The sequence below is a fragment of the Tetrao urogallus genome (genome assembly GCF_951394365.1).
Source record: "Tetrao urogallus genome assembly, chromosome: 5".
In the NCBI taxonomy this organism is placed as follows: Eukaryota; Metazoa; Chordata; class Aves; order Galliformes; family Phasianidae; genus Tetrao; species Tetrao urogallus.
In genome coordinates this window covers 47,427,446-47,452,967 of record NC_136818.1, presented here as the reverse complement: position 1 = coordinate 47,452,967, position 25,522 = coordinate 47,427,446, and the positions used below count along the sequence as shown (strand labels likewise).

Sequence of the window (25,522 nt, the reverse complement as noted above, 5' to 3'; positions counted from 1 at the left end):
GAAGTGACAAAGTACATGCCCAAACAGATCTTCTAAAAATGTTGCTTCTAAAAACATTCCACTAGATCCTCAGCCATAAGCTGCAGATACTCTCAACTGCAGCCATTGTAATCTGTGGGTTTGAGGTAGCATTATTACTCACCAAAGTGGGAGGAAAACAGAGCTTTGTTTCTTAACAAACATAAATAAATGAACTGATGTTTTCAACTGGTTATTTGGTTTCTTACTGATATCTACCAGAATCAACAAGAAAAAAAAAACAAAACAGAACAGAAAACAAACAAACAAACAGAAAAAAACAACCAGGAGCAACTGTAATAGAGAATAAAGGTAATTTTGTTATTCCTACTATTCATGGATATGTGCACAAGTACTCTCCTATCATGAAAATGCATTTGCTCTATGCAGAATGGCCTGCTCCTGGTTACTGTCTGAGCAGGACCTATAAATGTTGTCTATGGACAGATAGAAATGACCACCAGAATAATCTCCAGAAAGCAAACCAGTTGATAATTCCCCTGCAACTTCTTTGGTTCTTAAAGAAAAGGAAAAAAAAAATACTGACTTTTCTGTGTTTGTTTGTTTTATAGACTCCAGCACCGTCTCCAGTTAAGGCATTTATGGCAGAGATGCCAGGCAGTCCAGAGGCAGGAAATAGTTTGGACCCATCTACCAGTGATGGAGGTAGCACCTCTCAAGACCTCGAAGACTGTTTGGATTCTCCATTGGCAGCAGATTTCGGTGAACCTCCTGATGAGGAGAGCTCAACTTACGAAGAGCAGGAAACAGAGTCTCAAGAGAATCCCACCCAGAGACTTATGCCTCCCAGGGAAAGTTCCTATAAGGATCTTTGGAAGTTTCATCAAGAAACTGCCAGTTCTGAAGAGTTTCACTCTCTAGAGGAAGAAGTGAAGCAGAACTGCTACTCGCCATGTGAACTAGAATGTGCTGAAAAGTAAGCAATACTGAAATCTGCCCTTTCCTTTGGTTCTTAGAGTTTTGAAAGTGAATTGCTTAAAGTAGGGGGCTCTGCTTCTAGCTACTGCTGATTAATGAAAAATTTGCATTACCGTCTTATTCTGACTATCTTAATCTGCTCTGCTTACTCTCATTGGAATTCTGAAGAAATCCACATTGCAAAATAGTTGAGTGCTGCGCTAGTGCAATCATTTATGTTGTTCAGCTGAAGCTGGCTGCATTTTGAAATCAGTGGAAAGGCTCTTGTTGACATAAAAAGGAACCCAAAATTTTCTTATTTATTTTGTGATCTTTGAATTTTCTCAAAGTTCATTTAAGTAGGCACCAAGCAATTCTTACTGTATAATCTCTTAATTTCAAATTTTTCCAGAGAAAATTAAAACACTCTGAAGACAAACTGTGATCATGGAGAAAAAAAAAAGTTATTTTCCTGTCTTCAGAAGCAAATAGAAGCCCTGAGCCAGAGGAATTATGCAATATAATGCAGTGCAAATGGACTCAGCCTCCTTTTATACTGTTTTGGATATACCAGACACTGGCATTCAGAAGATGATCCATTCCATTTTTCTCAGTGCAAAGATAAATTATCAGAACAGAAAGGATTGATGGAAATAAAAATTAAATGCCTCACATAAACTTGTAGCTTTTACAATTTTCTCTAGAAACTCATTTCTATTTTTTCACACACTCATTTGAATCTTTTTTTTAAACTTTTGACATCTAGCAAGCTCAGAACTAGTGAATCACATATTCCAGACATTGCTGAGCCACAGTACTGAGTGACTGCAAGTCCTGTGGGACCATAACTGCTATTTGTGCTTCTAGTTCCTCCCTAGTGAGAAAAGAAATTTCACTCAAACTCATAAGTGAAGTGTGTACAGTTTTCTACTGCTGAGATTAAAACCAGCAGAAATATGTCTGTAGCAAACACACTTGCCAAGAGATACAGTTTCATCAAAACTGAGTTTCTTGTGGGAAAATATCAACTGAAAGAAAAACCTTGGATTATTCCCAAGAAAGAAGTTCTGAAATAATTGTTTTTGTTTGGTATATCTCAGCATCATTTAGTTTCAGTTTTTGCATTTTCAAAAGGCAGACAGAACAATTTGTGTATCTCAAATAGTATTTTAAATGTAACCTCAATTTAAATGACCCTTCCATAGATATAAGCTAATATATTGAAATAGGCATTAATGAAAGGTTACCCCTTTCTTTTCTTCAGATTGCTCAACACTTTTCATGCAAACATAAAAGCTTTCTGATACAACTTCTAAAAAGTTTACTACTCAGGGTGCCACATGGAAAATTTCTTTCACTCTTCCTATTGCCAAAAAAAAGAATCTTCAACAAAACTACTTCGAAGAATTTCACCCTATAGTTTTCCCATAGAAGTCCAAGCTGGGGGATCACCCAGACTCCAAAGGCTAAATCTAGCATGTCAGTGCACACTGTGTATGGTCCAGTAGGACCAAGACTCATGCGTTCCTCTTGCTGATGCAGAGATGGGCTAGAAGCTGTGCTGTGATTAGGCCACAGCTGGCTCATTGCCTTGAGCTTGTGTTGCTCTGCCAAATATCTTTCATACTTTGAAGGTCAATCAGCACATCACTGGTATGTGACAGTTTCTGTGACACACTCCTTGGCAAGGTTCATTGAACTTAATCCTTTATTTCCTGTCACCTGAAGAAAGGAGCTGACTGTATTTGCTGTTATCCTTAAACATTTGTGTTAAATATACCCATCTTCTTTCCCAGTATTGTACATATCTTCAGCTATTAAAGTTCATAAGCTTCCAATTTCACTATCAGCTTTGCTGTGCCACTGAAGATATACAACTCATTTCTTCCCTGCATCAGTACAAGCTATCAGAGTAGACAGCCCCTTGCACTGAATATATAGCATGAACCTGACAGTTTTTCTTGTTTTAGTCAATGTTTTAAAAGTGCCACTGGAGGTTACTAGCTATATGCATCCAAAAAGCATGTTTTTCTACTTTTCTATACTTTCCTTCTGACTATAGACAACTTTTGAAACAAGAACTTAACACTGAGGATCTTTTGTGATTTCATACCAGACATGCAGAATAAGAATAAAAGCAGCAAAGAATGTGGCTGAAAGCTATTTTTCAAGAAGAAAAATGCACATATAAAAATTGTAATAGTGCTGCGGTGTGCATATCGCTTATCAGATAAGGTAATGGTTTATGACAGATGAAAGAACTAACAGTCAAGGAATTACCCAATTACTGTTTTAAAGAAACATCAAAAGTGCCTTAAAAAAGAAAGTGTGTAAGATTTTGTGGGCTGAAAGCTTTTAAATGTTTTTAAGAGCTTTGCAAAAGATTGATTACTTCCTCTTTGTTTTATAATAATACTTGGAAGACCGAGGCAGCCATTTAATACCATAACTAGTATGCTACTTAAAATCATGATGTGTATAAGCAGTAGATTTTCTAGTGGCCTTCTAATAAAGGATATGGAAGAAAATTCCAGCACTACAATCTCTTTGTTTTCCAGCCCTGTGTTTAATAAGAGTGATGGTGATGTATCAAACGGGAATTGTATGTCTGAAATTCTCTCTCTAACCCCTATTGATGAAGAGTATCTCACCATCAGCTCAACATCTGTGACCTCATTTTCAAGAGGAGGAAGCTCAGAGACTGTCTCCACAAACTTGGTGACCTCACAACCACGTGTCTGTGGCCCTTTCTCATCATCCCTGACTGCTAGAGACACACAGAACAGTGACAATGAATGGGAAGACATGGAGGAAGAGAAGGAGGAAAAAGAGGATTGCACTAGGGTACGTGATTGGCATGAGATTATTAGCAGGTAGATAATGACATGGGAAATGTGACAGCTTTAAGAATGTGTCATTCTTAAAAACATTAGTTTTAACTCATTATCTATGCTATTTCTGCATGACTTTTCTCACTTTCTAGAAATGTCCAAATTTTACTGTATGCCCAGCTCTACAGAACGCTTTACCGTTTCCTTTAAGGTTATTTCCTTGCTCTTGAAATTCCTACTGTTTTAACTTATCATCGTTCTGCAGTATTATTCCCAGTGCACAGAGGCCTAAGACTTATCCTTAAATTAATGGGTGTCAGCTATTCCGTAATTTTTGCCATATTTTAAAGTCATGTGGAAAATCACTTTGTTACAATACTACTATTGTAAAGTTCCAATAAGAAACTCCTATACTAATTACTATCCAAAATAAAGGGATCAGTCCTGCCAAAAGCTGAACATCTTGCATTCCTGTTGATGCTAATAAGCTCTGAATTCCTACTAATTCGAGAGCATTGAGAATAAAATTTAGATCCAACTATTTGCTTTAGTGGGAAAGCAATAGCAATAGCAACTGAAATCTCTGAACTCTGTTGTAACGTTTGTCAGATCTGAGGACTCCATGACATTTTATATACTTAAAATGCCAAAATTTCAGTTCCTGATGGCATTCCATGCCTTATTAGGCCCTGTCAATCAATCACCGTGAAGCTGAAGTATAAAGAGGTATAAAGAAATAAAATTAATTCTGGAACAATAGCAGTGATAGACCAGAGAAATCCTTACGTATGCTGATTATTTACACCATCTGAACATCTGATTCCTATTTGCATATAAAACATAATGGAAAATGTTAATGAAGCAACAGAAAAGCCTACATCAAACATATCTTGTGTTTGCTTTAATAGGAAATGGAGGTCTTTGTGACTTTGACAAGGTTAGAGAACAATGGTTATGGATTCTCAGTGGTTCTTAACAAAGTGGACAACTGTCTTTATGTTGATGAAATCTTGCATGAGCCTGCCCTGTCAGATGGAAGGCTAAGAAGGGGAGACAGAATCGTTATGGTACAGTAATCCTTTGAATTTAAACAGGGGGGAAGTGTGTGCAGATCAATGTCATTTAGCTTTAGTAATTTTCCTTTTATAGGGCCTAGTTTATCACATTTATGCATGCAAGTGCAAGTGAATCATATAATAAATACAATCCCACTGACTTCAGTAGAATAAACTTCAGACTGAATAGATTGTATGACCAGGCAAAACCCAAGAATCATCTAGCAGTAGTGCAGTACAGCTGAGACACTAAATGTCTTTCTTATTAAGTGATATAAACTGCACTAATCTGCACAAAAGGTGCAGTGTCCTGTGTAATGTGTGAACAAAACCTGTTTTGACGTTCATCTTCATTTCTTTAGACTTGCCTTCCTTCATTTTTGCTACAGGATTTCAAGTTTCAAGGAAAAGAAGATACTTTTATGAAGATAGAATATTCAGGAAAACAAAAGTTCAAAAGCAAATCTTACTGCAATTGTAATTTTTTAACTGTTGCATGCATTCACAGACATTAGGTGCCACAGCAAAGCAATGATATGAGAATGAAAACTAATTTAAGCTCATATTGCAATATTTGTAGTGGAGGAAAAAGTATGATGACAGTCAATGAGATCTATCTTTTTCATTTAGGTGAATGGAATTGATGTCACATCTTTACAATGCAATGAAGCCCTGAGTTTGCTGCAGAGCTCTCCTCCTGATCTGCACCTTGTGGTTGGTCGTGCTGGCAGCGATCCACGTCCTTCTATCAGGCCAGATGACATTCCTGAAATCACTCTCACAAAAGGTGCCAACGGACAGCTAGGTGTGTAGTAAGTACTATGCATACTATTTTAGACAAAGATTATAGTGGTGATATGATAATTGTAGGGCAATTGTGGTCTTGGATCGTGCTCTCCTCCATCAACATGATGATGGGTTGGAGAACTTTCTTTTCAATAGAACCATAAAGGGAAGACAACTCTTATTAGACAAATTAAGCTATTGGAAGCTGAAGCTATATCTGTATGATCACACTATCAGCTGAAGTTTCTACCATATCTTCAGTCTCATATTTTTATGTTATTGAAATACAAAGAGTTGCTAGAAATTTTTGATAGATGATGAATGTCTGCTACCTGCTGATATGACTAAAGTTCTATTTGGGAAAAAAAAGAGAAGGATGAGCTAGTAGTTAGGGCAACAGCCTGGCATTCAAAAAAACTCTGCTTAAATGCTTGATTCATCAAAGACATGAAGTTTTATTTATCTACACTGTGCAATGCAAGCAATAAAAGAAATCCCCACAGTATGAATATCTTGTTATTACTGGAGAATGCAGTATGTACTGCACACAGATACAACTGTGGACCCAGGAAATAGCATAGTTATCTTTACTTTGATACAGGATCCTGTTTCCAGTTCAGAAACTAGTTTGTTTGGAAACTATTGGATTCATTGCACCATACTGCTTTGTACTGGTTAGATACTTCCTTATCTGTCCTGCACTTTCATTCCCTACTTATAAAATGGGAATGATAGCACACCCTACAGAAGACGTTGCAAAGCACTTATGTACTGTGGTAACGAGGGAGTCTTATTGAAGTACATATTTGACATTAGCTGAAACAAAGCACCACGGAACAGCTGAAGAGTATAGATGGACAACACTGTTTAAGTTTTTTAATATTTTGTGAACATCTAATCGCATGTCACTCTTGCTTTCTTACTGGGGGAAAAATGCTCTTTTGTTCATCAGTGTTTTGTTCAGCCTATCTTTCAATGACCCTCATATATTCCATCAGGATGCACTGACAATGAAATTCAAAACATGCTGCCAGAAAAGATTTCTATTATCTGCATTATTCTAGGCTTGAAGCTGACAGGAGGAGCTGGAAGCAAGCTACAAGGTATTTATGTTCTAGACATAGTGCCTGGCTCTCCTGCCAGTGTGGAAGGCAGTCTGCAGCCACGAGATCAGATTCTGTACATCTGTGGGCTGTGGACTGAGGGCATCAGCCTGGATGATGCAGTAAGAGTGTGCGAAGCTGCCACCCAGAATGTCCAAATCAAAGCAACCAGGTAAATCTAAGCAGACAGATGGAATTTGAGCATACTCAATTTCAGTCCTAATGTTAAAGCAGGTTTTTAATTTTTTTATTAGCAAGTCAAAAAATAAAACCAAGCAAGAAAATTGCTGTACCTCACAGGTCTGAAGGTGTATCCTGGTACACGACACCCATAAGGTATCTTAATTCTTTGTAGTTAAAGCTAACACAGGAAGATGTGAATGTAGGTGAACTCACGTGACATGCATCATTACTCATCAAACTTCATCGTCAAAACACAAATGTGAATCCTTTAACTGCCTCTGTTGGGAACCTCTGAGTTACTTTCAGTGGCGAAATATTTAAGAAAAATGCTGAAAATCCAGCAGTTATTCCACAGTACGTGATAAAATGTTCATCCCAGGGCTGCTCAGGCACATACAGCTAAGAATTCCCCTTCATCACGCTTTATGTTTATTTCATTTTGCAATCTGACAAAGCTCTGGACTGATACCAAATCAGCCCCTTAAGGTCTTAGAGTAACAGTCCAAACAGTAACCCCAAAATATGTAAATTACTAGGTTACACAATTAGATTTAGTGATAGTGTGTTCATCACAGCAATCTTGATGTCCAACAAACATTTATCAGTGTTTTATTAACTTGCATTGTGTTAGCAGGTGAAACCCAGCCCTGAAGAAGTTTTGTACTGCAACATATTATAACATATTCCTTCGTTCTTAGACCAATTTAAGTAAAATATTTCATTGTTGTTAAGGACAGTGTATATTTATATACTGATATAAATGCTCTTTAGAAAAGCACCATTAAGTATAACAAAATCTTAGAAATACAACTTAATTAAAAATTGACTTTTTCAGAAATAGCTTTCATATGTGCTTTTAAAAACATGCAGCTCTTAATGGCTCACATATTGCACTTTTCTGCCTCCAGAAATGGCAATCCTGTGGTCCCTATAGAACAAGAAAATAGTAAGTAAGGCTAAAGTTTTTTGGATTTGAGCTCAAGATTTGCTTCTGATTTTAGTATTAATTTGTTATTGATTCATTTCATTAAACAGTTATTAATAGATTGTAACTTGGCATTCAGTATTTCTGTTAAGAATCTGGAGAAAAATGGACAGCTCTTTACAGAGAATCAAAACGTGTATTTCTTTTCAAAAAAATTTAAAATTTTATCTATACTTGCATTTTGTGCAGTCAGCTTATTTTTATTAATTTGCTAATATTTAGTGGGAATTTCATGGTTGTATTCAACTTCTGGTTTGATTAAATCTATTCTGCAATATTTTTCCAGAGAATTTGAGCTTTAAATGTGGTGCCATAACTTAACCATCCTGGACTGACTTTTTAAACTGATATCAATAACAAAAATGGGCAGAACCACAATCTCTTTAATTAATAAAGGAGCCTATCAGGGGGCTATAGTTATTGCTCTACTTTATTTCTCTAGTAAGATCTGTAGATTCCAGGAGATTTCTCAAGACACTTTATCTGTGATCCAGCTCTGATGCAGATTTGTTAACTATACAGTGAGATGTTCTCGGCCTTGAAAAAAAAGATTCTTAACTTTTGTAAAGCACTGAAAAAATATACAGTGATTTGTTGTTTGATATTCTGTTTGTGACCATCTCTAGTAGAAGCCTTCATTTAATGTATTGTCTTAGTTATAAAAATGCATACTGAAATGGCAAATGCAACATAGAGTTAAAGAAACAAAACAAAACAAAACAACACAAACAGCAGAACATACTATGTTATATAATTCATACCTTAAGAGAATTTTCTGGAAGACAAATGAGATCATCTATATATGACAAAGCAAAACTCAAAAGTAAAGATCAGGGCAGGGTGGAAATCAAAGCCAAATCATTGTCTTCTTGTACAGACAGCTCTGCAGACAGTGATAGAACCTCCTTAATCCTCTGCCTAAGCACTGCCACATGTCTGGAATGACTCACTCTGATCTCCAGTTCTTGTTATCATTTTAAAAATAGCAACAAATGAGATCTAATACTTCTGCAGCTCAGGAAACTATTATTTGTATCACTGTGCAACTCAGTAAACTTAATCATGCAGTAATAACTGTCTCACACTGCCTCATACAGCATCAATATTGGATATTGATGCTTTGTTTCGTGATCTAAGAACAGAATTTACATTCCCTTGTGTACATGAAGCTGAGTGGGAGGCCTGTCAGAACAAACCTCCATGTATGCTTTTAGGGCTGCCTGCTGAGACAGAGAAAGACGATACTTGTCTCTCAAATGAAAACCTGAATTCCCAAGAGCAGCATCTACTAAGCCAACACGGTAAGGAACTTGACTTTTCTGGTAGAGTTTAAAAAAGGTTTAGTCCTCTCTATAAATGAAATTGGTAGGTGGTGCTGGAAATACCAGGGAAAGATTAATTGTTAGTAAGCAATTCTGTATCCCTCAGAGTCTCAGAGAATGCAAGTACATCATCTGTTTTCCAGCTGGTGTCCCTGATCCTGTAACACGCAGCTCCTAAAGCTTGTTTTGGAAACTGCTCTCTGGGAGGCAAAAGGTTCACATGAATCATAGGCAGAATGCTCAGTTCAGGAGTACTACAAAAGAAGCAACGTACATAAGCCCAGAGGAAATTTTACACATCAAATATGAAATGTTTTATTATGTCTCTATCATATTGAGTGTTATACCACAGAACCATATTTCAGTGGTGAAAACCGTTCTGCTTTTTCACAGAGAAACATTTGAAGGAAACAAATTGTGAAGCTCAGCAAAGCACTCCCAATTCTCCAGAATGTAAGGTAAGGGGCAGTTTTATCAAGCATGAGGTTTTCCATCAAGTAAAGTGTGCTGTAGTGACTGAGATTTTTTCAATAGTGGCATTTAATGTATTTACTTCATCCCCAGTTTCTCTTAAAATGTGAACACAGTTGGTCTGGAAAGCATACCGTGAAGTGTTGAACTGCCTCAGCGTGCACTCGTCCTGTGTGCGCTCAGCACCTCCAGTGGTTAGGCCCCTCTCTTGCTGGTTTTCTATATAGTATTACTACCTTAACAGCTTGATAATTAAACCAAGATCCACAGGATGTAGCCCCTCCGTTAGGTCTTCATAGTACTCTTAATAGCTTCCAAAATTAACTCCTAGCTTAGAAAGAAAGTTGTGTGGGAAAGAGAGATAGAATGCCACAGTGTAAGATTCTGGGAAGAATAAATGTGAAAGTAATGAGGAAGTATTTCCCACAACAAATCAAAACATTCATTGAAACTTGAGATTCATGTTTCAGTATGAAATACTGAATCTGAAAAGAGGATAAAATTACTCCAAATCTTTGGAGTATTTTCAGTGTTGACATGTATCAGAGTGGTTTGGATTTACAATAGCTAGTGAGAGTAACTGTATTTTTGAAATAATAAATTCCCAAAAGACACAGGTATGTTCAGGGGGGAAAAAATCGATTTCCATGTTCAGCACACAATGCTTCAAACGTCTCACAAGTGCAAACATTGCTTTTGTTTGCGCAAATATGTGGAAAGTAATATTGCTTGGAATTGCCCGCTTTGGGACTGATATTTCACGAAAATAGATTTATTCATTTTCTCTTGGCTGGGGTTTACAAGAAATGGCTGTTTCTTGTTAAAATTAGACCTCCAACCTGGAAGAAAAATTAGAACAATTTTCTGGCTTTTGATTAAGTCATCTCTATTACTGCTTCTTCCACACCATTTAATCCATGATAGCTTGTCTGTTCAACTCGCTGAAATAATTTCTGAGGATGATACATACATCACTGGAACCAGTCATGCTGCAAATCATAACAATTTCTAGGTTGCTGCTCTTTCCGACGTAATGCTTGACCCTAAAAAGGCTGCTGATTATAAAAGTGAATGACGTGCTAAAGCCAAACAGAGAGGTACATTGGGGCTGCAAGGTTAAGACTTGCATTACAGAACAATAAAAGAATGGAGGACATACTGAGTTAGCGTCACACTTGAGATAAAAGTGACTGGCTTGTCAATGAAGGTGATGTATTTGATGTATTATGAAAGGGTTACATAAGTATGTTTCCTTAGTTTTATGAGATCATTTTACTCACTGGATATTATTAATAGAGCATATGGAAATAAGGATGCACTACTTTCATTCTGATACATACATGTAGATGCTATAAATCAGTGGAAGCTCTATGTACCCATACAAGACAAGGATATATCCCACAATTTATATCAGCCACAAAGGATTGTAAAGCACAATATAATTCTTTCGTATTAAAAATGAATATGAAAAAAGCGCCCTGAATAAACTCCACCTCTTACTGTGTCATTTTGTATTGTAGGACTTCATTATTAAGATAGAATTGGAAAAAGCAGAAAATGGAAGCCTAGGATTTGCGCTGGTTGGCGGCAGAAATGGCAGGGCTATCCTAATAAAAGCCATCAGCCCAAACAGTATTGCAGATCTAGATGGGAGGCTTCAAGTTGGTGACATCTTACTTAAGGTAGGGTTTGCTCTTCGTAATTTTGGTGGTGCGCTCTCATGGTATAAAGATGCAAAGGAGGGAGATCAAGGAAGTTACTAATGCAGAAAGGAGAGAAGACTCATGAGTTGCAGAGATGTATAAAATGCGCTCAGTGCTGGGATATGTGTTAAGAAAAGCTTTTTGTTAAATAAATTTGGAATTACTTACCGTGTATTTTTCAGGTAAATGAGACTTTAGTATCTGGTCTACCACGCCAAACAGTTATAGATTTGCTGCGCAAGGCTCAAGGCACTGTTCAGCTCACTGTCTGCCGAAGCGTAGCTTCACGTTGGGCTTACTCAAGCAACCAAAGAAACAGCATACCTTCCCCTCCAAACACAAACACAGAGCCTGGTAAGCAGCTAAATCCATTAAATACATATTAAAAGTGGGATTATGTCTGGACTCAATTTTTCTATTGGTAAAACAATTGAATAACTTTACCAATAACTCTAACGTTACTCCCAATTCATAGCCCTAGACACAAAAAAGTTCTTTCAGCTCTGGATATGTCTTTCCAAGACATAAGAACATAGGGAATGATGCTCAAGACTCTCAGAAATGTTTAAACTCAGCTTATATTTATGATGGTTTCTGGTGTGTGCTGACTTTAGCTAGTTTTATGCAAATCAGTGGTAGGTTTGTAGCTGGAGAGAAGGTGCTGTACATCCTGAGCAGCTGAGGTCTTTGGGACAGCTAGACAAGGACTGTCAGAAGCAACTGGAAAAGGTATGGTTATTCATAGTTATTTTGATGAATCTGAAGTAAATAAAGGGAGTGCATTATTTAAAATTTCCTATTTCTTTTCCAGCAGTTTGGAATTGAATAGTCTACCAATATTATATTACTGAGTCCCAAAGACTCTCTGTGTGAGGACGACAGAACTGTGCTCAGTTCAGCTGTGAAATGAGGATGTTCACTGTCCCATTTCAGTTCTAGTTTGATTTTGAGGGTAAATGATGCCAAAATGGGAAGGTCATCCAGATATAAAAAGGCTGATTAAACTTTTAGCCACGTTAGTGGCTGTGAAAATATTCCCATCCACTGCAGTAAGAATAGGCTTTTCTCCAGTTCTTCAAATTCAAGGAACTAGCTGTGGAGATGTGCATTGGGGTCTCATGTGACATTTGTGAATTAGACTGTTACTGTGAAGTTTAAACTCTTTTCCCTGGACCGATAAAACACAATGCTATTATGTAAGAACTGTTATCATAATAAGCCTACGATATTTACCTATTTAGTGCTGTAAAGGAATGGGCTGAGTTAAGGAAGGTTATCAAATTTGTTGTAGGTTTTTTACAACTCCTACTGATAGTGGGTATACTTCAGTATCTTCTGGTCACCTGAGTTATTCTGACTTCTTCAGTGGCTATATATGGAATTTATGCTGTTTTTACCCTTATGAGAGCATCTAGAAAGAAGGGTATTTTGTGTTAGTTTGGGGCAACATATCTCAAGTGCCTCTTCCAAAACCAAAGTCCTCTGCTGTGGGTGCTACTGAAGGAATGGATCTATATTTTCACACTTTAGGCATTTAAATTTCTTTTTCTGGTATTCAGATGACCACAGCGTTGAGAGAAGCCTAGAAGCTCAATCTGTTTTCACTTTGAAGGAAGAATCCAACTGGATGTGCAGCAAGGTGAAGTCTGAATTGAGCTTGTAGAAGTTATCAGGCAATGTACTTGTTTGTAAACAAAAATGGGTTTGATGCAATGCTGGCAAGAACCACACGTTGTTAATGAAAAAGATTAACATGAACCAAGTGTGCTGCAGTCAGCAGCACCTCTAATATTGGAATAAATCAGGGGATTCCACTGAGCTAAAGGTATATGATAAAAGCATGCTACATATGCTAAAGAGAGGTGTTAAAGGAAGGTTGCATAAGCAAGTCTAGTTCTGGAAGTTTATAATGTTGGAATAAATTATTTATTAATTTTTCCATTCTTCCAATATTTTAAAAATATGCTTTGAAAGTTTGCTATTCATCAGTATCTGCTAACTCCAAAGCTCCAGATTTCTTCAGACGTAGTTTTGGTTTTGAATCCTAGTAAGTGAGGCAGAGACTGTCTGCATTACATTTTACAATAAGTGTTATTTTTGAGTTTTACAACTATAAAACCTGTCTCCAGAAAATGTGATAAACGTAGTTTTTTTATCCTCCAGAGCAAACAAACAAACAAAAACCAACCTTCCAAAGCTTGCCTCATCCAATATAACCAAAGATATAAAAAAATAAAAAAAAGGGGGGAGAAATCCTTGAACTGAATAAGCTAAGAAAATCTTGAATGGAATTTCAGAAAGCTTTGAGTACAGTGCTGGAATGAATGTTGGAAACACATTGTTAAAGATTGGTGAAATGTAATACGAAAATAAGGTCAGGTCTATGATATAATGAAGAAATATGCCAAGGAAATTATATTAATCAGAGGCACGAGATACTACTAAGGTTACAGGTCCCTTATTAGCCTGAGTTTGCAATGTATTAGTGCTCACTTATGGTTTTAAGCTTGTAGTTAAGTCTAGTCTGCAAATGCCTAACTTTTATTTCATGCTAAACTTTTCTGCTGAATTCATTCCATTAGCTCTCTTCTTAACCCTTTCCAGCCTGCCTTTAATGGTCTCACGTTAATAGAAACTATACTTTACAGGGCACAGCTGCCACTTACTCCAAAGTCCTAGGATTTGAAAATGACAAACTACAAAATAAACCAAAAAAACAAACAAACTAACAAAAACAACAAAAAATACTTTTCCTTGGCAAAAATAAGACAAATATTCTTATAGCATTCTCTAATCAGTATAGCCAATAGTTGAAAAAACTGAGTAAGTTAATTCATGGTTAAATATAGGGCCACGAATTCCCAAATTCGTGTGGGAAAATACAAGCATAAATGTAAAAACATAAAAATAAATAAAAGGTAGGAGTGGCAGCCACTATTAAGAGTCTGTGAGGCATCTGGTAGTTTATACTACATTATATGCCAGGGTGGTTTCTGAATGGAATATTAAGCAGGAACAGAAGATGAAGAAATGTCACTCTGAATTAAAATTTATATAATTAACTGTCAAGTGCTGCAACTCAGAAGGAGCCACTTCCACATACTGAAGAAAGATGTTCTGCATCACTATCTAAGTGCAGGACCTAGTTATCATCCTCCAGGCCTGAAAAACAGCAACTAGTGGTATTGCTTCTGTTCCATCTGGAGGCTGATTAAGGATGTGCCCTCTGTTAGTTGAGATCTTTCTTAGTAGTGCAGATGCACTCTATTTCTAACATCTGGCCTTGTTGTGTCAGAGATTAAAAACAAAGAGGAAATTAGTACCAGAAATTCCAGCTGAAACAGTGCTGCTTTCTGCTGCCAAGAATTGGGAGGTGAAGAGCTGAGTGTGACTCACAACTCTTTTGACTGAGCTTTCTCTGTGAGATCAGAAATGTCATATTTTCAAAGTTCAGCTACTCAGGTTAGATTGTAGGGACTTCTGAACACGGCATTGTTATGAAGATCACACATACAACTGATGTAGCTTATTCATTTGAGTAGATACTGCAATGCTAAGTCAAAGTCACATATACTTTTTCCCTGGAAACTATTTTCAATTTCCTTCTTAAGTATAAAACACGTATTCATCAGTTATGAGAAAAAATATTGAATAAAGTAAACATATTCTTGATGTTGTTGTTGTTGTTGTTGTACTGATTGATGTTTCTTTGTACTGATTTTTCACAGCTGTTTCTTATCTTATAACTACAGGGTCCAAAAAGTACACACTGTTCCCCCCTGCAAGGTCAGATGATTGGACAAGATTATCAGGGTATCATCAGTAACACTTCAGACGTGTAAGTCTCTCAAATATGGTAAAATTATTAAAGTAATCAGCATCAATAATTTATTCTTGTATTTCCAGATCTTCCGTATACTCATGTCCCAAATTATTTGAACACAGTTATATTGAAATGCAGCTCCATCTGTAATAAGAGTGGCTAAACAGCTTCCACACAGCTATTAGAACAAATGCAACAGAAGTTTCTAGGTGTAACTGCGGCTCATGCAGACAGGCCTAAGGCTGTAGTGACATAGGTGTTTACTTCAAGATGTTTCAGAATCAAGAGAATTTGAGGATGTTACTCCTAAGAAAATATGTGGGTACACAGTACAGGAAGTGTAGAATTTTACCTCAAATGTACAGAACAGGAAATCAAAGAATAATGAAGCTTTGATAAAAAGGAGCAGTTTTGTTTATGACAAAGATACAGAATATATGAAATATAATTATTTTACTTATCATTTATAACCCAATAGGATGTAGAAAGTAATAAGCATTTGAAACTTAAAAGCATTTAAAACTTAAAATTTTGGAAGACTAGTTGGCCAGTCTTCAAAGGACGAAATTGTTGAAAGAACCCTTGAGAGTATCTGCAATTGAGAATATCCATGTGAATACAAGCTCAGTGCTACTTGATATTATCTCACCACTAGTATAATATTATCTTTCAGTATACCAGGTAATCAGGTGTGATTATTATTAAATTATCTTGCAAGATATGCAAATGTATCCACAGCTAATACAAAGTTATCACATATAAGGATAGCATTTTTTTTCTGGTTGTTTTGCAAATGGACTAGCTTTCTGGCCCTTGTACTTTAACCTGTATCTCTTTATTACCAGTGTGTTCTGGTAGTCCTATTTTATGCTTGCAAAAGCTTTGTCTAACTTGAAAATACAGTGCCTGAAACGATCGCTGATCTTTGCAAAGCTGCTACTTAAATTATTATCTTATTCCCACTCTTAACGGTACCTTTTCCTGTTGATTATATTATGTATTATGATCACACATTATCCTATCCAATGTAAGGCTACAGTATGCTTAAGCCTACTCAAATAGTTAAATGGCAGATCTGCAGGGGGATGGAGTTAGTCATTACATGAATATTTAACTCATTCTGCACATATTATTGCTGTATCCTGGGTTGTAGATATATTATCTAGCTATACATATTTAAGCACTCTAAAATTCTCTATTTTAGAATATTCTTAGAAAACTTGATGTAAGCCTACCCATCTATTATTGCTAACAATTCAAGAAATGTGTCATTCATGAAAAACTGCCTGTAACAACTTTATTTTCTGGCAGCTTTTTATACAGATCATCTGTCCCTGTTCGTCCAGATGAAATAATATCATTAATCCTTGTATTCATGTTCTTCAGAAGTCATTGTGATTCTTGAAAATAGTCACTTGAGAAAGTTAAAAGTTACTGAAAATAGATTAAAAACAAAGTTTTTGCATGGTCCAGATGACCATAACTTCAGCCGCTTCCATGAAACCTATCAACTAATGCTGTTTTACAGATCACAGAAATACGCAGGATATGAAGGCTGCAGAAGAGAAAGTCAACAGTCTGAGTCAGATAGCTGGAACAATGAAGATGATGATATGTTCCACAGGACTTCCATTCTACCTAGAAGTAACCAGAAATGCTCTTGTTTCCTTATTGTAATAGGCCAGCTACTACACATAACTACAGTGAGATCAACACTACTTCCATGTACACAAGCTAAGAATTTCCCCTTTATGTTTTGAAGGCCAGATGACTCAGGTCAAAATTTTTCCCTCTGATACATAGAAAAGCATCAAATCTTTGCCATATCCAGATGAAGATGGCCAACGTTAGGAGTTCTTCAACTCTTTTGGAGATCTGCTAGAAGGAAGGATCATGAGGCTGAGCTTAGTTAACTATGCATAGTGGTAACAGCTCTACTGGCCACCATCCATTTGCTACCATTTTGAGCACCTCTGCTTTTGAGCTTAAAAAGGATGGGCAACTTGCAATTTTTGTTTTGCCATTTTTCTTGTTGTTGTTGTTGTGTTCTATATAGTGTCCTTCTGCAAAAGGAAAATATCTAAATACCTTGATTATACTAGATTACGTGCACAGCACTGCAATTTTTCGTTGGGATTGGTTAAAGCGTGCAAAGACATCTTACAAAAATAAGAGAACAGTGCTCCCAGTCTTCAGCCTACAACAAAGCTGAGGAACAGATCATCAAGTTATCTCAAGTCAATTGGCATGTTATTCATTGCCAACAGTAGCCTCTGCTTGTAAGGACAAATTCTATAGTTTTGCTGCTTCAAACTACTATTTTTTTTTTCCCCACCAAAAAAACCTACTGCTTTTATTCTATGGAAGTAACAGAAATTACTGATGAGCCTCCTTTTTCAATTGCTGTAGTAGAACAATGATATTTCTGGAGACTTAATGTTTATCTATCTTCTTAATCTAAGTTTTGTATCAGAAAGTATACTACAGAAAGTATAGCTAATTAGTAAAACTGATCCTTGGTTTTGTGCATCAGAGGTACTTCACACCTTGTTATGGAAAGGAAGTGCGAGGTAAGATGAAGAGTGTGGCAGTATTAATCTTCAGGAAACTCCTGGAAACATGATTTCCTGTGAAGATGTGGCCGAAGTCTCCTATATCAATATAAATTACTGTTAAAGTCTATAATTCTCCAAGAATGATTAATTCATAACAGACTGTATTTAGAAATTGTAGAAAGCAAGAATTTTAAATAATTGGATATGCAATCTCCATGAAATATGGTGCTGGTTGTATCCATGATACTGACTGAGTCTTCTTTCTACTGTGAAGTAAGTGAAAAATACTTTTACAGTTTACTTCCACAGTATAAACACTGAAGTGTACTCAAATTCTGCAGTCCCCTAGTTTTTAAATCCAAAACTTTATGCTATGTTCAATAATCATTAAAAACTTCTTTTTTTTTTTTCTTTTTGCTATGTGTAGGCAGAACCTTTGTTTCTGAAGATGAACTGACTCATTTAATTAACCTTAAATCCTCACCAGCCAGAGTACGTCCAAGGACTGGCATCAGACATTTTATTGAGGGCCTTAAGTCACGGATTGAAAATCAAGAGGTCTTGAAAGAGTTTATGGTAAAGTGTAATTCATTTTTAAGATCTTTAGCAGAACTAAGAAAGTGACTTTTAGAATTGTTCAGCATACTTTATGGGAGATTCAGTTGTATCTTCACTAACTCCGCTTTCTCAGAGGATGTTCCAGCTAGGATAGGGCTTTTGCTCTGCTTTTTGAGTCATGTTGCACTATTTGTATCTCCCTCTTTCCATACAAGCCAGGTTTACTTACTCTATTTCCTGTCCAAAGATCTCACCCATTTGGAATTAAAAACAAGTAATACACAAAAATACAATACAGATAAATTTAATGTAGATCAGCTTCTTTCTATTCCCCCCTCAGCTCTGCTAAATAGGTGCCTAAGAACCCTTCTAGGCACTAGATTAAAGCAAGAAATCCAAACACCTAGACAATGAAAGAAAATGTTTTCTACAATGCTTCAGTGATCCATGGAAATCATTGCCACAAAATGCTATTGAGGTCAGGGACTTAGTGGAAGTAAAATAAAAATAAAAATAATATAAGTAAATAATAAAAACATACAATTACATCTGATGACATAAATTATGAAAAAATATAGAATTATGAATGCATTTCAGTATATGGAGCATTTAGTACCGGAGGTTATTAGCAATTTCTAAAGATTATTCCATAGTTCTTTAACACAGTCCTGGAATTTTTGTTAAACAATGTACTCATCCTCAATGAAATAGATTACTACCAGTTTTCCATAGTAATCAAAATGCTATCAGTTTCTTCAGGTTGCCTTCATATCTCACTTTCTGGGTAAAAAATCACATAGACTCATGTGTATAGGATTTGTTGACTTTCACCAAAAGCTCACATATACATTTCCACTAATTCCGTTCCATTACTGAGGTAGGCGTAGCATGATATGAGCCAATTCGTGCATTTGCTCACAAAGCAGAGAGATCTAAAAGGAAAACTACTGGTTACCAAAATCAATGGATATTTTATTTGAGAAAAGCAATAGTTACTGATGAAGACCTTGAAAAACTAACGAATATATTTCAGTCCATATTATACTATGTAGTGGCCTACTGTGAAGGCCAGGCATTGCACAATGCAAATCAAAGAGGTAGAAGAATAAAGAAAAGTGAAAGTAATTCAAAACCATAAATGAAATTAATTTTCGCCTTTTTGCTTCCTGGTCAAACTGCATTGTGTTACCCTAAATCTGCTATGAAGTTCTTAGAATTATGATTTCTACTTAATATCGTTGATGTTGTTCCCTTTATCCATCAGTTTCTCTGTAATTGAAAATTATTCACTGACATTCATAACCTTCTAACAGTGCTAAAGTTTATTCTCCAGTCACTTATGAATAATGATTATTTGGCCAAGACACTATTCCAAACATCTATTTTACAACAATATACAAAATGGTTCTGTAATTCAAGGTGCTGAGGATATGGGTTGGAAATCTCATTCAAAATCTCCAGAAACTTTCTGCATACTGAAGGAACTACTGAGCAATTTGAACTGCGCCTAGAAGTTCAAGGAAAAATGTGCTGATTCTGTTCTTTAAGAAGTCTGTCTCAGGTCACAAATCAGTAAAATCTCTTCATGAAGGATATGAAGACTGTGTGACTGTTTCTTTTTGATACAGGCTTTGGAACATGTGAAGCCAATAGATGACTGCAGAACTGGCAAAGCACCAGAAAACCGGGATAAAAACAGATATCAAGATATTCTTCCATGTAAGTATGCACACCAATAAGAAGATACAGCTATAATACTGGGATTAGGAGGCAAAGCCCACCACATTCTTTTGTCATAGAAAATTCTACTAGAAATGAATTTTGTTGAGATTTTTCCTAGAGTGTAAAGTTCACATAAGGTTGTCTGCTTTGTGCAGTAAGTAATTTCTCACTATCATCCTCAGCAAGGCAGGACTTGGTCTGGTAGGGAGGCAACTATCTTGGTGCTCCCTTCATTCTGTCATAATAGTGGTCTAGTACATTTCTGTGGATTAGTGTATCTTGTACTATACTAGCAGTTCTTTAAATCTACAGCTTTTGACATAGCAGAATTCTGAAAAGCACAGTGGAAATCACAGATATATGTAGTTCGTGAAAAAATACAAGTTCATTTTAGAAGTATTTGAAAACATGATAGCCAACTAGATATTTCAGTTGCTCAGCTCTTATCTGAGTCAGAATTCTGATTAGCCGTGATTAATGTTAGAGCAGCCTGCCAAATGTGGTCTAAAAAATAAAAGCATACTTTGTTGTTAGAGGCTGAGGTTCCCCATCTCCTAGATGCTAGAGGTGGCAGAGCTCCATTTCAGATCTACAGCTGCAATAGTAACTTTCTGTTTCTGTCCAGATGATAAGACACGAGTTCTCCTGGGAGAAAACAATGGCTACATTAACGCAAGTTATATCAGAATGAAAGTTGGAGAAGAGGAACACTTCTACATTATAACTCAAGGGCCTCTGCCTTCTACTATGGCTGATTTCTGGCAGATGGTTTGGGAGAGTGAATCAGATCTGATTGCCATGATGACAAAAGAAGTTGAGCTAGGAAAAGTGAAAAGTCATCGATACTGGCCTGAACCTCCACATGACTCCATAGATCTGGCTAATTTTCATCTCAGGCTGGACAGTTACCAGATTCTGGAATACTTCATAATTAGAATAATAGAAATGATCAACAAGCAGGTAAGTTGAGTGTAATTAACATTTTCATATGTGAAGAAATTGAATAAATATCTTAAATGAATAAATACTGGCATTTTTTGTTTCTTCTCTAACATCTGTTCACCATGTTCTTGGGAATGTTTGACAAACAGGAAATTTAGATAAATGAAATACTGCCTCATTGCTTATTGCACAAAGAGTGGATCCAACATTACAAACATTTGGACAAGAGCGTCCAATAATTAGTCATTTAATATTCACAGAGTTGCTGTGTTTTTTGCAGAATTTCTTACTGTTCTTATCAAATCAGATCATAAGGACTGTTCTGTAAAAGTGGGTACAAGGAAGGATGAAAAGAAGTTGGTTTTCATCTTAAAATTTAGAAAGAATGATAATTTCTTTAGTTCATGAGAAGACATGAAACTACCAATCTGACAGGACATTTTTGAAGATACAATAAATTTAGAACCTAATAGTAAGAACATTGAAACTGGGACAAGTCCATCAGTTATGCCTCCATATTAAATAAGACTTTGCCGAAATTTCTGCAGGACAAATTGGTTGATGAAATAATTAAAGAAAAATTAATTGTGCCAGACTAACTTGGTGTCTGTTTCTGTTAGTAAAACCATTTATATGATGAAAAATCTCACCTCATGTTACCGTGTGAAAGATAGCAAAGTTTCTAATAAGGGTCTGTCCAGAAGATGATGGGAAGATTGGCCATTGTAAGTGATTGAGCTCTTACCTGATTTTAATGAATGTTTTTATTTTTGCTACATTTGTTTTGTACCAGTATCAAATTACTATGGTAAATTATCAGTTTACTTCAGTAGAAATCACAGATATTAATTCAAATTATTCTAGTGGCAAAAATCTAGATAGGTTTTTACATCCAGCTTACAGTCAATAGAAATCCATTGCCATTCTAATTGGGACTTCAGAAGGCTTCAATCCTTAAAGTTCTTAGATTCTTTTGTTTTTAAGATTGTCAGTTGCATAAACAATCATTTTTGCAGAACAATTATTGGTTGGACTTGGATCTTCACAGCAGATGTTTTTACCAGCATGGAAAAATTGTACATTTTTTCATTTAGTATTGACATAAGAAATAATAAGGAAAAAGAAAATGCTGTTTCCTCATTTATATATATTTACATTTGCATGTATTTGTTTGTTTGTTTTTTACTGAGTTTTATATAGCTATGTTACTAATCTTTTGGTGAATACACACTTTTGTTTTCTTTTTTTCCAGACAGATGAGAGGCGAATTGTAAGTCATTTGCAGTTTACCACTTGGCCAGACCACAGTAGTGCCAAACTGTCTGAGCAGCTTGTAAAATTTATTTGTTATATGAGGAAAGCTCACAGGAGAGGACCTGTTGTTGCTCACTGCAGTGCTGGGATAGGAAGAAGTGGAGTTTTGCTTTGTGTTGAAATTCTTCTGAGCTATATAGAAAAAGATCTCTGTGTAAGTACCAAACAAATAATTGTTAAATCTTACAGTAAATATAAATATTACCGATATGGATGTCAACAAAATGTGTTGATATCTTAGAACACAGTTAACTCCTGGTGGAAATTAATCCTTACAAAATGGAATAAACCCAGCTTTGTTATTTAAAAGAACAGAAATAATAACCAAAGTTATGTTATTTGTAAAAGAACTGAACCTCAGATTTCTCGTCATAAATTGTTTCCATTCTTTTTTTTTTTTTTTTTAAATAGTTTCAACATTAACATAATAAAAACTGTTCTCTTCTAATAGTTCAACATCAAGCACATAGTGAGAGATTTGAGAGAACAGCGGTTTGGCATGATCCAAAGTAAGGTAAGTTTTCAGTACTCAAACTAGACTACGACTTCAGAAAGCTTCAAATTCTGCTACAGATCCTTATGCTTGGATCAATCTGGAGTTTAGAGCATAACCTTAGACCCCTTGTGAGGAAAATAATAACTTTCCAGGCAAGTGTGTCTTTATCGAAATTTAGAAGGTCTTAGTAACTGAAATTAAGAAAGAAAGGGAAAAGAAAGCCAACATAAAGAGGCCTCTAGTGTAGCTTTAGTCACTTGAACTTCACAAATCATCAATATAGTACATATACAGGCCTCCTTTTCTTCTTTTGGCAAAAAAAAAGAAAAAAAAGAAAAAAAAGAAAAAAAAAGAAAAAAAAAACCAACAAGAGGAATCACCTCTTGGCAAAACGGGTGAGACTCTACCCTGCAAAAGCACAGCCTTTAGTTGAATTCTTGCAATTGTTAAGCTATCACTGCCCTTTCTACCGCTGAGCTAAACATACTCCCAGGAAGAGTTCACAGAGTACAAGACAAAATGAAGGTAACTCAACTTAGAACAAACAGGAAGTGGGATGAAAAACTAGACAAGACTAGGATAAGTTCTTCTCAGAGTCAAGTATTTAAGACATGCTCCAATATACCTTAGATTGGGCAGATGGTTAAAATTAAGCAGGTAAATAACCTCCATTGAGCTCAGTGAGACTCAAGCTCATGCTTACAGGTATTGCACTGAATAAAAAAGACCTCCTGAACTTTTATTAGTGAAGGAAAAATAAGATTGAGGATACCTTTAAATATACATGTATTTATATATGTGTAACAAAGTTGCTGGTGTTACAAACATTACAGCCAGTATATAATTATTTATCTAGTTTCTTTGTCAAATGTATTCAGTTTTTTCACACTGGTGTCTCTATGTGCAGGATCAGTATTTATTCTGTTATGAATTTGTGCTGCAAGTCCTTCAGAACCTTCAAGCTGCGGATTCTTATTGACTGCAACGTGACTCTTCTCTGTAACCATCCTCCTCAGACTCCAGGGACCACTCAGCTATTGCTTTAAAGGAATGTGAAGTGTTACATTACATGCTCTAATAGATCACTCTGATTCCTAAAATGTTTAAAAACCTTGCTTAAGATGCCCTGGGTAAGTCATTCAAATCTCGGCTCACAGTTTGGAGAAGGAGCCAGCCGGAACTGCAGCACTGTTGTTAAATTGTCACGGACAACTTGCATGTTCTATGTAATAACATATTAACTGCTAGGAAAATATTTTTGAACTGTGAGAAGGAGGTAGCAACCTTCAGAATTAGCTGTCCACAGGGCAACTAAAAAATTTAAGGCTCTGTGGGTGTTGGTGGAAGATTTGTAGTCTTCTCCATACAGCATTCTTGGCTTCTGGGCTGCAAATCAGTATTTGCATAGTAGATATGTTTTTGTACGGAAGGATTCAATTTGTTTGCCTTTTATTGCTTGAACAGTGTAGAATCATTTCCAGTCATTACGCCAGCACAGGAATTTATACCACTGTCACTAGACATCTTAAAGCAAGCGATAGGCAGAAACTTAGGATGTCTTTAAACCTTAGCTATTTATCTTAAAAGCAAGAAGAGAGTTCTAATTATTGGATGGCATATTCTTATTTTCTAGCAATATGAACAGCTGTAGGTAGAGTCGGAATTCTTCCATTCTACATCCATGTAAAAGATGCAATGTTAAATCAGACTGTGTGTGTATTGTGGTACACATACAAATTTCATCTTCCACTGATGCTTTCTATTGATCTTTCACTCCACTGAATTATCTTGTCATTCTTAATTGGAATCTGAATACATTTATGGGAAGACCCATTGGTTTCAGTAAGAGTTGAACCGTTCTTTAAATAAGAGTAAATAATTCTCTGTACAGTTCATTTCTCTTGTAAAAACTGGTTTTGTTATTGTGAGTTTGGATTGGAGCAAAAACACAGTGTTCAGGTTTGTAAGATTGTAGCTGTCTCTACAATAATAATTCTATTTCAGTTATCTACATGGTGGTATATATTGAAGTGGTGTTACGAGATATGTATTGGGAGAGTAGCTTCAAAACATAGGAAATGATAACAGCATTTATTTAACTGAACTGTACATATTTTTAAAAATTCCTTGATTTCATAAAATGTTAAGAGGCATTTGAATATAAAACTGAGTAGAAATAAGACAATAAAATAGCTGTTTACTGTCATTATGAAAGAGGCTTATGGCTCACAAAGAATGAGGAATTAAATACAAATTAAAAGCATGACTTTTAGAAAAAGTCACTGTTGTACAATTATAATTAAGGCCCAGGGCCACTTTTTTTTTGCTTTCTGTCCTCAGATGGTCTGCTGGAAGCCAGTAGAAGATATAAATAGGATTTATGACATGAACCAGATGCTAATTTCAAACATACTGACAAAGATCCAGAACAGCTTTAAACCGGTGGAGTAAACCTGGATCTATATTGGTATAAGTATAAACAGAATTCTATGTTTTGTCTTAAATTAATTGAATTTGAGCCTTCTAGGCTTCATACGTACTAAACTTACTGTCCTTATGTTGCATATAAAGGACTATTTGCACAGTTTTGTCAAGCATCATCAGCCAAATTTTTACTCATAACGTCATTACCTCCATTTGCTATTTGGCCTTTAACTTTGATTTTAATTATTGTACATTTACTTCTATGCAAGATAACACTGCAACTAAATGCACAATTCACTTCTGTACCACAGCA

The 25,522-nt window shown here is 35.9% G+C and overlaps 1 protein-coding gene across 1 annotated transcript in view; it reads left to right on the top strand.

Annotated features, from left to right (window-relative positions):
• The window catches only part of FRMPD2 (FERM and PDZ domain containing 2), a gene marked incomplete at both ends in the record, with an annotated part of 52,967 nt that extends 29,203 nt beyond the window's left edge, over positions 1-23,764 (top strand). Inside the window, 19 exons of the mRNA XM_079535905.1 lie at positions 591-955; positions 3,495-3,780; positions 4,676-4,834; positions 5,453-5,627; positions 6,673-6,883; positions 7,803-7,840; positions 9,094-9,180; positions 9,595-9,659; positions 11,193-11,354; positions 11,558-11,729; positions 12,935-13,014; positions 15,128-15,213; positions 16,727-16,842; positions 18,181-18,329; positions 19,940-20,030; positions 20,659-20,993; positions 22,228-22,443; positions 22,741-22,803; positions 23,693-23,764. Coding sequence (XP_079392031.1) covers positions 591-955; positions 3,495-3,780; positions 4,676-4,834; positions 5,453-5,627; positions 6,673-6,883; positions 7,803-7,840; positions 9,094-9,180; positions 9,595-9,659; positions 11,193-11,354; positions 11,558-11,729; positions 12,935-13,014; positions 15,128-15,213; positions 16,727-16,842; positions 18,181-18,329; positions 19,940-20,030; positions 20,659-20,993; positions 22,228-22,443; positions 22,741-22,803; positions 23,693-23,764 — 2,928 coding nt within the window. The remainder of the gene's footprint in view (positions 1-590; positions 956-3,494; positions 3,781-4,675; positions 4,835-5,452; positions 5,628-6,672; positions 6,884-7,802; positions 7,841-9,093; positions 9,181-9,594; positions 9,660-11,192; positions 11,355-11,557; positions 11,730-12,934; positions 13,015-15,127; positions 15,214-16,726; positions 16,843-18,180; positions 18,330-19,939; positions 20,031-20,658; positions 20,994-22,227; positions 22,444-22,740; positions 22,804-23,692) is intronic.
• Positions 23,765-25,522: the final 1,758 nt, after the last annotated feature.